We start from the raw sequence: 16,832 nt of genomic DNA on the forward strand, positions 1-16,832 counted from the left end.
TACCTATTTTAATTTCCATCAGGGTTATTGCTAGAACTGTGCCAGCACTGTGAATCCACTGCTGCTGGAGCCCCTCTCCCCCCCTTTAAATTTTACTTGACAGAGAAATTGAGAAGGGGGGTGAGATAGAGTGGGAGAAAGACAAAACACCTGCAGACTCACTTCACCACTTGTGAAGGGGTCCCCCCCTGCAGGTGGGGGATAGGGGCTTGAACCACATGGTAATAGGTGTGCTGAACTGGGTGTACCACAGCCTGACCCCCCAACAAAATTATTTATTTATTTATTTATTTATTTAATTTATTTTACCAGAGCACTACTCAGCTCTGGTATATGGTGGTGTGGGGGGATGAACCTGGGACTTTGGAGCCTCAGGGCATGAGACTCTCTTTGCATAACCATTATGCTATCTACCCTTCACCCCAACAAAATTATTGTTAAAGTCCTTGTACTGCTTAACAATGGGAAGGAAGGAAACAAGATAGCATTCTCCTTTCCTGGCTTATGAGGATATCTTAGCTCCTGGTTTGTCTTTGTTGCCATATAATGAATGTTAACTGACCTTTTCTTAGACACTAGAGCCTTTCTGAACAGGGAGTGTTCAGTTGGCAGATGTCTCCTTGGCAGGTTCTTTCCAGTCATGCATCAGAGCTAAAATTATTTTGTAGAGAACCTTCTCAGGCTCAGCTGAAGTGGATCTTCCCTGCAGATCCAGCTGGGTACTGCTCAGGTGTTTTCAGGTGCTCGTGGGTCAAGATCAAGCTACTCTGGACTATTTTTTCTTTTTCAGCTTCAGAATGGTGCCATTTGCCATCATCCTGCTGCTTTTGCTCCTTCACTACCCACACTAGAACCAGCACAGTGGATAAGCATCTTGAACAATAATGAGCACCTTCTGAAAGAAAAGGAACTTCTCATTGACAAGTAAGAGGTCAAGTAAGAGGACAAGTAAGGGCAGTAGGTCACCCATTCTGCCTAGGCCCACATCTTATCTCATGGTAGAACTAGATTGATAAGCATCCTAGTCCTCTGTCTGATTAATATGATAAACAGGTTTGTATTTCCCCAGGGGTTCTGGGAAGTATCTAAAAAAAAACAACTGATTTTCCCCTCAGTCAGCTTTCTCATTTGCTGTTCTTCACAAACTTGCCCAGGACCCAAGTCTTTGCTTACACAATATGGATCATACCTGTCTAAATAAAGTAGGGTTTCAATGTTGCAGGTGGGTTAGTTTTAGGACCCAGGATAGAGGGTTAGTTTTAGGACCTAGATCTGATTCTACTGACTTTTTAGGCAGAGGAAGCACATCTCTCAGCTGGAGCAGAAAGTACGAGAGAGTGAACTACAAGTCCACAGTGCCCTTTTGGGTCATCCCGCTCCCTTTGGGGATGTCTGTCTACTGCGACTACAGGTAAGCTGTGGGAATCAGGTGTCATTCTGCTGATCAAAACTCATTGTCTCCTTTGTACTTGACACTGTTAGATATCCAGGAAATAAAAGAGGGACCAAGTGATGTAAGGTATACCCACCTTCAAAGAGGAAATATTCTAATTATTAAAAAAACATTCCTTGTTGTTCCCTTGTGGGGGCAGAAAAGAACTTATAGGTAGAAGTATGTGGGAGTCTAGATGCTTTGGTGTAAGTACATACTTGGGAGACAAGGTAGGCAGAGCAAGATACATTGTAAGGCAAGATACATTCAATACATTGAATTGGGTGGTGCTCTAAGAAGTCTTATTAATCTACCAACCCTGCCCAAATGGAGAAGAGGCAGAAGTAAGGGGATAACTAGAACTATTTTTCTCACCTGCCACCAGGGTTATAGCTGGGGCATGATAAATCCACTGCTCCTGCTGACATATTCCTTTTTTGCTCCCCTTCCTTTCTTATTCTTTTTTTTTTTTTTAATAATTACTTTATTTATTTTTTTTTTGCCTCCAGGGTTACTGCTGGGGCTTGGTGCCTGCACCATGAATCCACTGCTCCTGGAGGCCATTTTTCCCCCCATTTTTGTTGTCCTTGTTGTTGTCTTCTTTTTTCTAAATTAGGTACGACAGAAAGAAATTGAGAGGGGAGGGGAGACATAGTAAAAGATAACTGTAGACCTGCCTCACCACTTATGAAGCTTCCCCCCTGCAGGTGGGGGAGCAGGGACTTGAACCTAAGTTCTTGTGCATAGTAATGTGTGCATTCAACCGGGTCCACCACTGCCCAGCTCCCATTCTCATTTTTATTCTTCTATATCTCAGAACAAGTGAAGGAAACCATGTTCTCAATGAAGTCAGTGGCTCTGAAAGAAACCTGCTTTATTATTCAAGTTTCTTTGTGTACTTTTGAGTGATGGGTATTAATTATAATATTAGCTTTGCCACTTAAATTAGCCCGTTAAGACAGTATTCCATCTTGTAGAGTCAGACTAAGAAGAGCTAATAAATGAAAGCTATTTTAATTCTCTAATTTACTACTGAAAAATTGAGCCAAGGAAAGAATGAGAATTTGTCTTAGATTATATAGAGAGTGAGTAGAGAAGAACTGGTCTTTGGTGCCAGAATTTGTGATAGCTTGTGTTCATTTCACTATACTACAACTCCCCTGATACTGCTTTAAGGTGTGTGTATCAGGATCAACTGGAGGGTGGTAAAGCATAGACTATTGAGACTCATCCCCACAATTTCTTATTCTGGGTGCTGTTGGGGGGTGGTCATGAATTTTCTCTTACAAATTCCAGATGATGTTGATAGTGTTAGTATTGCTTGAAGAAATTGCTAGAGAAGGATGCTCTTCGGGGTCCGGGTGGTAGCACACCAGGTTAAGTGCACATAGTAGGAAGTGCAAGGACCTGTGCTAGGATCCTGATTTGAGTCCCCAGCTCCCCACCTGCAGGAGTGAAGCACAAGCATTGAAGCAAGTCTGCAGGTATCTATCTTTCTCTCCTCTCTATCTTCCCCTCAATTCCTATCAATTTCTCTGTCCTATCCAATAAAAATAGAAAAAAATGGCTGCCAAGAGCAGTGGATTTATAGTGTAGGCACCAAGCCTCAGCAATAAACCTGGAGGCAAAAAGAGAGAGAGAGAGGATGCTATTTGACAACAATGTCTGCTGGGGAAAACTAAAGTACATGGGACATAAGGATAAGGAGCAGTTAGATATTAAGAATCTTTCTGACAGGAATTACAACGAGAGAACACTTTCTTACGTGCACAGTTTGCACAGAAGACAGAAGCCTTGAGCAAAGAAAAAATTGAGCTTGAAAAAAAACTCTCTGCTTCAGAAGTTGAAGTCCAGCTCATCAGAGAGTCACTCAAAGTCACGCTGCAGAAGCATTCAGAGGAGGGGAAGAAACAGGAAGAAAGGGTGAGTTATGGAGCTGAAAAGTCCTAATTCACAAAGGAATTGTCCATCAGCCCCCTCCTGCCCTGGTCTCTCTTTCACAAAAAGGAACAAAAAAGAGCATCACTTAGAAATCTTGTTATAAAATGCAGATCCAATGTGGAGTGTGTTAGGGTTTTCTTTGTATCGCTTCCTTCCCTAACTCTTTCAAAAGAAAGAAGAAATCAGCCCAGGGATACTGCCCAACAGTGGTACCACCATCCATGCATGCCAGCAACCCTGGGTTCATTCTTCAGTGCTGGAGGGAAAATGCTGGTCTAGATCATAAATCAGATTCTGTGAGGGGAAGAAGGCCTGATAGTCTGCATTTTAACAATCTCCAGGTGATGTTGATGTGACTGGTACATAATGGACTTAGATACCTGTTTAAAAATTAAACTTTTAATCAAAATAATTATAGTAAGTTCAGCAATCAAATACCATTATAATAAAGACTAGTAGTTCAGTATCCCACCCCCACTCGAAAAGTAACCATCCTTAAATTTTCTCTGTTTTCTGATATAGATGCTTAATATTCTTTTCTAGGCTTTTTTATTTATAGCTTATCTCTAACAATAATGATTATAACTTTTTGGGTTGTATACATCTGCTTATAATATTGTTTCTTGTTTCCTTCAGGCCTAATGTAGGTCTTTTTTCTTTTTTTTTCCCCTCCAGGGTTATCACTGGGGCTTGGTGCCTGCACTAGGAACCCACTGTTCCTGCAGGCTATTTTTTCCCTTTTGTTGCCTTTGCTGTTTATTGTTGTTGTTATTATCATTGTTATTGCTGTCGTTGTTGTTGGATAGGACAGAGAGATGGATAAACATTGCACCACCTCCTGACTATGTGTATGTTCATATTTATAAGAGCACTGCTTAAATGGGGGATTGAACCTGGGCTTTGGAGCTTCAGGCATAAAAGTCTTTCTGCATAGCCATTATGCTATCTTCGCTATGTCATCCTCCCTTTTTTTCTTTCCCACCAGGGTTACTATTGGGGTTTTATGCTTATACCGCAACTTCACTGTGCATGGCTGCATTTTTTTTTTTTTTTTTTTTTGCCTACAGGGTTATTGCTGTGGCTCAGTGCCTGCACTATGAATCCACAGCTCCTATAGCCTTTTTTTTTCATTTTTGTTGCTGCTGTTACTGTTGTTACTGTATAGGACAGAACAGAAATTGAGAGAAGAGGGGAAGACAGAGAAAGATACCTGCAGACCTGCTTCACCACTTGTGAAGTGACACCCCTGCCGCCGCAGGTGGGGAGCTGGGAGCTCCTCTGCCAGTCCCTGCACTTTGTACTATATGTGCTTAACCCAGTATGCCACCACTCAGCCCTCTGACACCTGCAGTTCTACTCCACCACTTACTATGTGTTGATCGGGATGCTGGGGAAGAGTGCTTTTGGACTATAAGTTCTTGACACAGACAGGAATGAGTCATTGAACACCATAGTCTGTCTTTTACATTGATTTATTAATGAGAGAAGGAGTAGGAGAAAGAACCAGAGTATCACTCTGGTATATTCAAGGCTTAAGATTGAACTTTGAACTTGGGACCTCATGCTTGTGAGTTCAGTACTTTATTCACTGTGCCCCCTCCTTACTAATATTTATCTTCAACCCAGTACTTCACTCTCTTGGCTATAACTGCTCTATCTGACTCTGAAATTTCTTTCATTTGATTTTTCCAGAGAATAATCTCTTTTTTTTTTAATCTGATTTTTTTTTGGGGGGGATTAATGTTTTACATTCAACAGTAAGTACAATAGTTTGTACATGCATAACATTCCCCAGTTTCCGATATAACAATACAACCCCCACTAGGTCCTCTGAATCCTTCTTGGACCTGTATTCTCACCACCCACCCCAGAGTCTTTTACTTTGGTGCGATACGCCAATTCCAGTTCAGGTTCTACTTGTGTTTTCTTTTCTGATCTTGTAATAATAACGACAAAAAGGGAAACAGTAGCCTCCAGGACCAGTGGACTTATAGTGCAGGCACCGGTGCGAGCCCCAGCAATAACCCTGGAGGCAAAAAAAAATTTTTTTAATTAAAAATTTTTTAAATCTAGATACTTAAAAAAAAAAGATAATATTCCTTAAGTAAACTTAAAATGGGATAGTATGGCAATTCAATAGTAAAAATAGGCCATTGTTTAGAAGAAGATACAGAATAATAACTAACCTGATTTTTTTTTTTTTTTTTTTTTTATTTAAGAAAGGATTAATTAACAAAACCATAGGGTAGGAGGGGTACAACTCCACACAATTCCCACCGCCCAATCTCCATATCCCACCCCCTTCCCCGATAGCTTTCCCATTCTCTATCCCTCTGGGAGCATGGACCCAGGGTCATTGAGGGTTGCAGAAGGTAGAAGGTCTGGCTTCTGTAATTGCTTCCTCGCTGAACATGGGCGTTGACTGGTCGGTCCATACTCCCAGTCTGCCTCTCTCTTTCCCTAGTAGGATGGGTCTCTGGGGAAGCTGAGCACCAGGACACATTGGTGGTGTCTTCAATCCAGGGAAGTCTGGCTGGCATCCTGATGATACCTGGAACCTGGTGACTGAAAAGAGAGTTAACATACAAAGCCAAACAAATTGTTGTGCAATCATGGACCCAAAGCTTGGAAAAGTGGAGAGGTAGTATTAGGGAGGTACTCACTGCAAACTCTAGTATACTTCTGCTTTCTTACTTTGGTGCCATACTCCAAACTCAGTCAATTTCTGCTTTGCGTTTCTACTTCTTTTTTTTTTTTTTTTTTACATGCATAACATTCCCCAGATTCCCATTTAGCAATACAACCCCCACTATTTAATTCATCATTTTTCATGGACCTGTATTCTCCCCACCCACCCACCCACCCCAGAGTCTTTTGCTTTGGTGTAATACTCCAATTCCATTTCAGGTTCGACTTGTGTTTTTTTTTTTCTAATCTTGTTTTTCAACTTCGGCCTGAGAGTGAGATCATCCCATATTCATCCTTCTGTTTCTGACTTATTTCACTCAACATGATTTTTTCAAGGTCCATCCAAGATCGGCTGAAAACGGTGAAGTCACCATTTTTTACAGCTGAGTAGTATTCCATTGTGTATATATACCACAACTTGCTCAGCCACTCATCTGTTGTTGGACACCTGGGTTGCTTCCAGGTTTTGGCTATTACAAATTGTGCTGCCAAGAACATATGTGTACACAGATCTTTTTGGATGGATGTGTTGGGTTCCTTAGGATATATCCCCAGGAGGGGAATTGCAGGGTCATAGGGTAGGTCCATGTCTAGCCTTCTGAGAGTTCTCCAGACTGTTCTCCACAGAGGTTGGACCAATTGACATTCCCACCAGCAGTGCAGGAGGGTTCCTTTGACCCCACATCCTCTCCAGCATTTGCTGCTGTTACCTTTTCTGATGTGTGACATTCTCACAGGAGTGAAGTGATATCTCATTGTTGTCTTGATTTGCATTTCTCTGACAATCAGAGACTTGGAGCATTTTTTCATGTGTTTCTCGGCCTTTTGGATCTCTTCTGTGGTGAATATTCTGTCCAATTCCTCCCCCCATTTTTGGATGGGGTTATTTGTTGTCTTGTTGTTGAGTCTGGTAAGCTCCTTATATATGTTGGTTATTAAACTCTTATCTGATGTATGGCATGTAAAGATCTTCTCCCATTCTGTGAGGGGTCTCTTGGTTTGGGTAGTGGTTTCTTTTGCTGTGAAGAAGCTTTTTAATTTGATGTAGTCCCATAGGTTTATACTTGCCTTAGTCTTCCTTGTAATTAGATTCGTTTCATTGAAAATGTCTTTAAAATTTATGCGGAAAAAAGTTCTGCCAATATTTTCCTCTAAGTATCTGATAGTTTCTGGTCTAACATCCAAGTCCTTGATCCACTTGGAATTTACTTTTGTATTTGGTGAAATACAGTGATTCAGCTTCATTCTTCTGCATGTTTCAACCCATTGTTTCCAACACCATTTGTTGAAGAGACTCTGCTTCCCCCATGTAATAGTCTGGGCCCCTTTGTCAAAGATTAGATGTCCATAGGTGTGGGGCCTCATTTCTGGGCTCTCAATTCTATTCCACTGGTCAGTGTGTCTGTTCATGTTCCAGTACCAAGCAGTTTTGATGACAATGGCCCTATAATACAGTTTGAGATCTGGCAGTGTGATGCCTCCGGTTCTGTTCTTTTTTCTCAAGATTGTTTTGGCAATTCTAGGTCTTTTCTGGTTCCAGATAAACATTTGTAGCATTTTTTCTATTCTCCTAAAAAATGTGCTTGGTATCTTGATGGGGATAGCATTAAATTTGTAGATGGCTCTGGGTAATATATTCATTTTGATGATGTTAATTCTTCCAACCCATGAGCATGGAATATCTTTCCACTTCTTTGTGTCTTTTTCAATTTCTTTGAGTAGTGACTCATAATTTTCAGTATACAAGTCTTTCACTTCTTTGGTTAGGTTTATTCCTAGATATTTTATTGTTTTTGTTGCTATAGAAAAAGGAACTGATTTCTGGATTTCAATTTCTTCTAACTTAGTGTTTGCATAGAGGAATGCCACTGACTTTTGAATGTTAATTTTATAGCCTGACACATTACTGTATTGCCTGATGATTTCCAAAAGCTTCTTGCTAGATTCCTTAGGTTTTTCCATGTATACTATCATGTCATCTGCAAATAAGGAGAGTTTGACTTCTTCTCTTCCAATCTGTATTCCTTTAATTCCTTGCTCCTGCCTGATTGCTATGGCAAGAACTTCCAACACTATGTTGAATAGTAATGGTGATAGTGGGCAGCCCTGTCTAGTACCTGATCTGAGGGGAAATGCTTCCAGTTTTTCACCATTGAGTATGATGTTGGCTGTAGGTTTGCTATATATAGACTCCACTATCTTCAGGAATTTTCCATCTATTCCTATTTTTTGTAGTGTTTTGATCATAAAGGGATGTTGTATTTTGTCAAAGGCTTTCTCTGCATCTATTGATATGACCATGTGGTTTTCGGTCTTGCTTTTGTTGATGTGGTGGATCACATTGATTGATTTACGTATATTAAACCAACCTTGCATGCCTGGGATAAACCCCACTTGGTCATGATGAACAATCTTTTTGATATACTGCTGTATCCGGTTGGCTAGAATTTTGTTCAATATTTTCGCATCTATGTTCATCAGAGATATTGGTCTGTAGTTTTCTTTTTTGGTTGTGTCCCTGTCTGCTTTTGGTATCAGGGTGATGTTGGCTTCATAGAAGCTGGCAGGGAGTATTCCAGTGTCTTCAATCTTCTGGAAGACTTTTAAAAGTAGAGGTATTAGTTCTTCTTTGAAAGTTTTGTAGAATTCATTTGTAAAACCATCTGGTCCAGGACTTTTATTTTTGGGAAGATTTTTGATAACTGTTTCAATTTCATTAGCTGTGATGGGCCTGTTCATGTTGTCCACTTCCTCTTTACTTAGTTTTGGAAGTTGGTAGGTATCTAGGAAATCATTCATTTCTTCCAGGTTCTCTAACTTGGTGGCATATAGTTGTTCATAGAAGCCTCGCATGATATGTTGAATTTCTGCAGTGTCTGTTGTGATATCTCCTCTTTCATTTACTATCCGATTTATTTGGGTCTTCTCCCTTTTTTGTTTTGTGAGTCTGGCTAAAGGTTTGTCGATTTTGTTTACTCTTTCGAAGAACCAACATTTACTTTCATTGATCTTTTGTATGGTTTTCCTATTCTCAGTGTTATTTATTTCTGCCCTAACTTTAGTAATTTCTGTCCTTCTGGTTGCTTTAGGGTTCCTTTGTTGTTCTTCTTCTAGGTCTTTAAGATGTGCAATCAGGCTGTTTATTTGTGCCTTTTCTTGTTTCCTAATGTGTGCTTGTATAGCTATGAACTTCCCTCTTAGGACTGCTTTAGCTGTGTCCCAAATATTTTGATAGCTTGTGTCTTCATTTTCATTGAACTCTCGAAACATTTTGATTTCTTCCTTGATTTCCTCTTTGACCCAGAAGTTGTTAAGAAGTGTACTGTTGAGCTTCCACATTTTGGCACTGTTACTAATCTTTTGTTGATTGTTAAGTGTTAGTTTAATTCCACTGTGGTCTGAGAAGATGCTTGGGATGATTTCAGTGCTCTTGAATTGGCTGATGCTGTCTTTGTGGCCTAACATATGGTCTATCCTTGAGAATGATCCATGTGGATTTGAGTAAAATGTGTATTCCAGTTTCTTGGGATGAATGACTCTGAAAATGTCCAATAGTTCTAGTTTATCTATCTCTTCATTTAGCTCCCTTATGTCTTTACTGATTTTCTTTCTGGATGATCTGTCAAGTTGAGATAGTGGGGTGTTGAAGTCCCCTACTATGATTGTGTTACTGTTAATATATTGCTGTAGCTCTTTCAGTAGAAGTTTGATGTATTTAGATGGCTTCTCATTGGGTGCATAGATATTAATAATTGTTAAGTCCTCTTGATTGACTGATCCTCTGAGCATTAAGTAGTGTCCATTCCTATCTTTTTTAATCTTATGTATTTTAAAGTCTATCATGTCAGATATGAGAATAGCTGTTCCTGCCCTTTTTTGTGGGCCATTGGCTTGAATGATAGTTTTCCATCCTTTCACTTTAAGTCTGTGTTTGTCTTGTTGCGTTAGGTGAGTTTCCTGTAGACAACATATTGTTGGGTTGTGTTTTCTGATCCATCTTCCTACTCTGTGTCTTTTAATAGGTGAATTCAGGCCATTCACATTTATTGATATCAAAGATTGAAGATATTTTAACGCCATTCTTGTAGAGTTTTAGAGTGTTTTGATATATGTTCTATTTGTGGTGGTCTGGTTGTTTATAGGAAACCTTTCAGAACTTCTTTCAAGGCAGGCTTGGTGATGGTTGCTTCCTTCAACTGTTGCTTGTCTGAGAAGGTTTTGATGCTTCCATCTAGTCTGAATGACAATCTAGCAGGATATAGTATTCTTGGCTGAAAGCCTTTCTCATTGAGCACTCGATAGATATCTTGCCATTCTCTTCTGGCCTGTAGTGTTTGTATGGAGAAGTCTGCTGCTAATCTTATGGGTTTTCCTTTGTAGGTGACTCTTCGTTTTTCTCTTGCAGCCTTGAGGATCCTTTCTTTATCCTTATTCCTTTCCAATCTAAGTATGACATGTCTTGGTGTCTTTAGGTCTGGGTTAATTCTGTTTGGGACCCTCTGGGCTTCTTGAATCTTTATGTCTTTGGTGTTGTCTAGACTAGAGAAATTTTCAGCTATTATGGCCTGGAGAACGCTTTCTTCCTCCCCTTCTCTTTCTTCCTCTGGTAAGCCAATAATGCGTATATTGTTTCTTTTGAAGTCATCCCATAGGACTCTGTTGTTGTTTTCAGCATCTCTTAATCTCTTTTTGAGATCTCTTACTTCTTCTTTAGTTGTCTCTAATTCATCCTCAATCTTGCTAATTCTGTCTTCAGCCTCATTGATTCTATTCTCTCTGCCCTCTACTGCTTTCTGGAGTTCATCTATTTTGTTGCCCTGCTCTGATACTGTTTTAGCTTGTTCAGCTAGTTGCCTTCTTAGCTCAGCGATTTCAGCTTTCAGCTCTCTAATAACCATGAGATAATTAGAATTTTCTTCCATATTCTCATTTGTTGTTCCTGCAGTTCTGATTACAATTTTTTCAAATTCTTTACTCACTCCTGTTATTATTTCCTTAGCTAATGTTTGGATGTTGAACTCGTTGTTTTGTGCTTCGCCCTCTGGAGGACTTTTAGCTGGACTCTTGTCCTGGTTCGAGTCTTCATTATTTTTTCTTGTTGTTTTAACCATTTTATATAAGTTAACAGTTTTTTCAATCCCTGAGTTGGAGTTCAGTGGTGTAAAAGCCTTTTTTTTTTCCCCTGTAGGCTATGGTAGCCTGAGGGCTTTTAAACTATCAGTAGGCTTCTTGGCTTAATCAATGACTCCTGACCAAGAGATAAAGCAGGGTGTGGCAGAGATAATCCAGTGGTTATGCAAAGAGACTTTCACAGCCCTTCAGCTATGCCACAGAGGTATAGGTCTTCTCCTGAGTTTCCCGGTTAGATCTCTGTGCCCTGGTGTCCCTCCCTGTTGCTGCTCCAGATTCTGAGGGTAGTAGCAATGGAGACTCAGAGTTGTACTTGGTGAGTCTCTGGGGAGTCCTTTCCTCCCTTCAGCTGTCCCCTTGTTGGTGGAGCAGACTGGAGGTGGTGTCTCCACTGACAGACTGTCGAACTGTTAGCAGTCACTTAATCTCTCCTTAGGCCCCTCTCTCCTCTCTGTCACCAGCCACGCGTGTTTGTACTCACGGGTGATTTACTGGGTTTCTGTGGTCATTCTAGTCCTGTCTTGTTTCGGTCCGGGTGGTCTCCTTTGGTATTCCTAGTTGATCCGGGAGAGGAGAGGAGAGGAGAGAAAGCGATCTGCTGCTCGTAGCTCCACCTCCGGAAGTCGAATCCCACTAACCTGATTTTTAAAAAAATCTCTTTATACCTACTAGGAAATAATGCTGTGTGTCAGTATACTTTGCATGCATGAGGTTCTGGATTCAGTTTCTGGTACCAAATTACTCTAGTCTCTCTTAAAATAAACTATAAAATCTGTATTAAAATCAGCAGCTAGGGAAATAGCTCAGCTGTTAGAGTGTTGAACTTGCATATCTGGAGTTGGCCAGTTTGATTTCCTGAACGACATGTACTGGATGCTCTGACTTCCCCCTTTCTCATATGAAACTCCTTAAAAGTGGTGTGTGTGTGTGTGTGTGTGTGTGTGTGTGTGTGTGTGTGTGTGTGTATTTGGATAAAGACAGAGAAGTCAAGAGGGGATTGGAGAGATGGGGAGAAAGAGACATCTGAAATAGGGCTTCACCACTTGTGAAACTTTTTTCCCCTGCCCTGCCGGTGGGGACCAGGGGTTTGAACCTGGGTCTTTGTGCATTGTAACATGCACACTCAACCAGGTGCCCCACCACCTGGCCTCAGAATTTGCTGGGATTTTGTTTCTTTGGTTGGTTGTTTTGTTTTGTTTTGTTTTGTTTTGTTTTGTTTTTTGCCAGAGCACTGCTTAGCTCTAGTTTATGATTGATTGTACAGGGGATTGAAACTGGGATATCAAGAGTCTCACATATGAAAGTCTTATTTGCATAACCATTATGCTATCTATCCATACCTTCCTGTGAAACTCTCATGTAAATTAATTTTTACTTTAAATAGTTAATCTTTAAAAAATATTTTTATAGAAGCCACACTGTAGCTGACATATTAACAAACAGATCCAAATGTCTAAAGTTTCTCTGTAATAAGTAATTGATACTTCATAATAGTTTATCTTTGAAAATGACCTAGACAATCAATGAATTTCCATCATTTAACTTAACATAGCACAATTCAGAGTTCCAAGTTACCAAAAACATTTGAGAAACTAGCAAAACCATTGCTGAAACATCCACCTAGAAATTCTTCCCATAAAACCTTTAAACCAGTTACATCTTTTTTGTAATCTTTTTTATTTTATTTTATTTATTATTAGATAGAGACAGAAAAATTCAGAGAGATGGGGAAGATAGGGAGAGAGACAGAGAGACACCTGCAGACCTGCTTCTCCACTCGTGAAACTTTCCTCATGCAGGTGGGGACCAGGAGCTTGAACCTGGGTCCTTGCGCACTGTGATATGAGCACTTAACCAGGTGTACCACTGCCTGGCCCCTAAACCAATTACTTCTATTATGTTTAGACTAGTCATAAATTTATGAAATTATCAATAAAGTCACCTGTTTTAAGCTTGTTTTTGTTTGTTTGTTTGTTTGTTTTTTGTTAGCAGGAGGTTATTTTAAAATTAGTTACCCAGGGGTCAGGCAGTGGCAACACCAGGTTGATCAAGAATAGCAAAAATTAAATAAATAAATCACAGCTTTTGCAGTCAGATGCTCTACCTCTGAGCTATACCCACAGTAAATCATAGCCTTTGTACCCAGTGACAGTCACTTGAATTTTATTGAGTAAAATGATGTGAAAGTACAATGATGATAAATTTTCATGTGCCAGAAAAAAATAGAACAAAACTATTGCACATAATGCTGATAACTCTAAAAGACTTGGCTTTTAATTAATTGATTTAAATGTTTATTTTGTTTTAACAAGGGAGAGGGATAGGTAAAGACCAGAGTGGGGGCCAAGTAGTAGCACACCAGATTAAGTGCACATAGTATGAAGTACAAGGACCTGATCCGCACAAGGATCCTGGTTGGAGCCCCTGGCTCCCTACCTTTGGGGGGGGGGGGTGTTTCACAAGTAGTGAAGCAGATCTGCAGTTATCTTTCTGTCCCCCTCTCTATCTTCTCTTCCTCAATTTCTCTCTGTCCTATTCAATAAAAAAGAAAGGGGGGTGGGGAATGGCTGTCAGGAGCAGTGGATTTGGAGTGCAGGCACCGAGCCCCAGTGATAACCCTGGAAGCAAAGAGAGACAGAGACACCAGAGCACTGTTTAGCTCTGGCCTAGACATGAAACTCTTGCATAGCCATTATGCTATATCCCCAACCTAATAGATTTAAGAATACTTTTTTTTATTATTTTTGTAAAATATTTTTAAATTTATTATTGAACAGAGACAGAATTGGGAGGAGGAGACAGAGGAGAGAGAGAACAGAGGGTAGTGATGGTTATACAGTCTCTTATGCCTGAGACTCCAAAGTCCGAGGTTCAAGCCCCCACACTACTATAAGCCAGAGCTGAACAGTGCTCTGGTTGAAAAAAAAGGAGTCAGGCGGTAGCACAGTGGGTTAAGCATGTGGCTTTGAGCATAGCACAAGGACTGGCAGAAGGATCCCGGTTTGAGCCCCTGGCTCCCCTCCTGCAGAGGAGTCATTTCACAAGCGGTGAAGCAGGTCTGTAGGTGTCTATCTTTCTCTCCCCATCTCTGTCTTCCATTCCTCTCTCCATTTCTCTCTGTCCTATCCAATAATGACAGCATCAACAATAACTACAACAATGACAATAAACAACAAAGGCAATGAAAGGGAAAATAAATAAAATATTTTTTAAATGTGGGGGTTAGCGGGAGAAACACCTACCTGCAGCCTTGCTTCACTGCTCATCTAGCTTTCCCCTTGCTGGTAGGGACCTGGGACTTGAACCCGGGTCCTTATACACTGTAATTTGAATGTTTAACCAGGTGAGCCATTGCTGGGCCCCTATCTCTGTCCAGAAAAGCCCAGAGTGGTAAAGTCCCAATAACAATAACAAAGAATTATTCAAAGAGGGAGAATCTGAGCATCAAAGACAAAAATCAAGAGGAACAACCAGGGAGGTGGTTTAGCAGCTAGAGTCTAGGACTTGCTTCCATAAATTCCCAAATTAAACCATTGAGACTTCATATGCTGAAGTGATGCTCTGGTCTTCTCCCTCTAAGTAAATCTCAAATAAAATTTCTTGTGGAGACTTTTCCTTTCATTGTTTGGAAAAGTCAGTCTGGCATGTCTCAACTCTGTAGTTTTTGCCTTTATCTCAGATACTAAAAGTTTACCAGTTTTATACCTCAATTACAGTTGAACCACATTTATACTCCTACAGAGAGAGAAATCACTAAAAGTGTTAATCTGGTTCCTAGAGAAGTCACTGGAGACAGGTTCTTCTGTTTCTTTCCTTAGGTCAAAGGTCGTGATAAACATATCAATAATTTGAAAAAGAAATGTCAGAAGGAATCAGAGCAGAATCGGGAGAAGCAGCAGCGTATTGAAACCTTGGAACGCTACCTCGCTGACCTTCCCACCCTAGAAGACCATCAGAAGCAGAGCCAGCAGGTAGCAATGTCTGGGCATACCTGGGGCAAGCAGGGAGTGGCCAGCAGGGGAGCTTTCTCAGCTTCTGCTGTGTGCAGTTACTCTAGGCTTCCTGAAAGAAAAATCCCAGGGTCATGTTGAGACTGATCTGTCAAATTTGCAACTGGACTGCAAATTTTGAGATAACCAGACAAAGTCTTCCTTGACTTTTGTTCTAAGCATGGGATCCTGTCTCTCAGCTTAAGGATTCTGAGTTGAAGAACACAGAGCTTCAGGAGAGGATGACTGAACTCAGGAATTTGCTGGAGGAGACCCAGGCAGCCTGCAGAGAGAAGGAGGTTCAACTGGAAAACCTGAAAGAGAGAGAAGCAGATTTCTGTACTAGACATAGGTAAATACTCTTCTGGGGTTGAGAAAAAGAACAGAAACAGGTCCAGTTCTGGCTACCCCGCTCACTATCTGTCTGACTTGGAACAAACCACTTTTCACCTTTGAGCTTTTTTCTCTGGATTTTTGAGTGTTAGGAAAGGACTGCTTTGTGTGTGGACTATGCTTTGAAATCCATTGGGATATAGTGGGGGCTTGTGATTCTATCCTTTGGAGGGGTCCAGCCCAGTGCCTGACATAATAATATTAATAATAATCCTGGATAATAATTTTGAGTGTATGTATTGAATTAGTGGAAGCACTTACATAAACTGAAAAATGCATTATCTGTATGCCTGCAAAGGTAGATTCTGGTGTTAAGGATTGGGGATAATCTCTTCAAATCTTACGAGATAAAAAGGCTACAAGAAACATCTGTTTCTTACCTTAGCCCTAGAGATTACTCTCAGTGTCTCTCTGAGAACAAAACAAGATACCATAATGTACCCTTAGAGTGTCCTGGGAGCCTCCTCCATGTTAATAGTAGTTTCTGAAATTTGGTAGCTGTGTTCACAGCAGACTTTTGAACCAAATCCAGTTTCTAATGGGACAGATTGAATTTCTCATCCTGTATTTGGCCACACTCTCATTTTATCTTAGCAGATGGTCCATGATGAGAAAGTTATTATTGGGATGTTAGAAAAGACTACTAGTGAGAGTAAGAGTCATTGTGAGGGGACAAGTTGGCTCTGTCCCAGTTATGTATATCAAGAAAAAAAAGGTCCCCTCCCCAGAATTTCTATGTGTGTGTAATAATTCTTTTTAAATATCAGAACAAAAAAGAGTTTCGGTTGAACAGAATTGGTGACATACTGTATGGATGCTGGCTTCTTAGGGAAGGAAACTAACATAAACTGAGCAGCTTCTCTGTGGCATACTTTGTTACAATAATTCTCCCCAGGTGTGCTTTAAAAGGTGTAAGTGTCTTGACTCAAAACAACCAGGAGCCACATCTCTATTAATTTTTTTTTTAAAAAAATATTTATTTATTCCCTTTTGTTGCCCTTGTTTTATTGTTGTAGTTATTATTGTTGTTGTTATTGATGTCGTCGTTGTTGGATAGGACAGAGAGAAATGGAGAGAGGAGGGGAAGACAGGGAAGAGAAAGACACCTGCAGACCTGCTTTAACACTTGTGAAGTGACTCCCCTGCAGGTGGGGAGCCGGGGGCTAGAATTGGGATCCTATGCCAGTCCTTGCATTTTGTGCCACCTACACTTAACCCACTGTGCTACCACATGACTCCCCCACATCTCTATTACTTCA

General features: G+C 40.5%; 1 protein-coding gene across 12 annotated transcripts in view; it reads left to right on the forward strand.

Annotated features, from left to right (window-relative positions):
* CEP85 (centrosomal protein 85) overlaps positions 1–16,832 on the forward strand; it is a 65,477-nt gene that overhangs the window by 39,448 nt on the left and 9,197 nt on the right. For 5 of the 12 annotated variants that reach the window (XM_060205603.1, XM_007522557.3, XM_060205601.1 and 2 more), the window contains 5 exons: positions 791–924; positions 1,294–1,411; positions 3,170–3,355; positions 15,010–15,162; positions 15,381–15,532. In XM_060205603.1, the coding sequence (XP_060061586.1) occupies positions 791–924; positions 1,294–1,411; positions 3,170–3,355; positions 15,010–15,162; positions 15,381–15,532 (743 nt within the window). Of the gene's footprint in view, positions 1–790; positions 925–1,293; positions 1,412–3,169; positions 3,356–3,438; positions 3,715–15,009; positions 15,163–15,380; positions 15,533–16,832 lie in introns of those variants that run through there. The other 7 variants (XM_060205605.1, XM_060205606.1, XM_060205607.1 and 4 more) reach the window with 4 other exon arrangements.

This window comes from Erinaceus europaeus, chromosome 13, assembly GCF_950295315.1.
Source record: "Erinaceus europaeus chromosome 13, mEriEur2.1, whole genome shotgun sequence".
Classification (NCBI taxonomy): Eukaryota; Metazoa; Chordata; class Mammalia; order Eulipotyphla; family Erinaceidae; genus Erinaceus; species Erinaceus europaeus.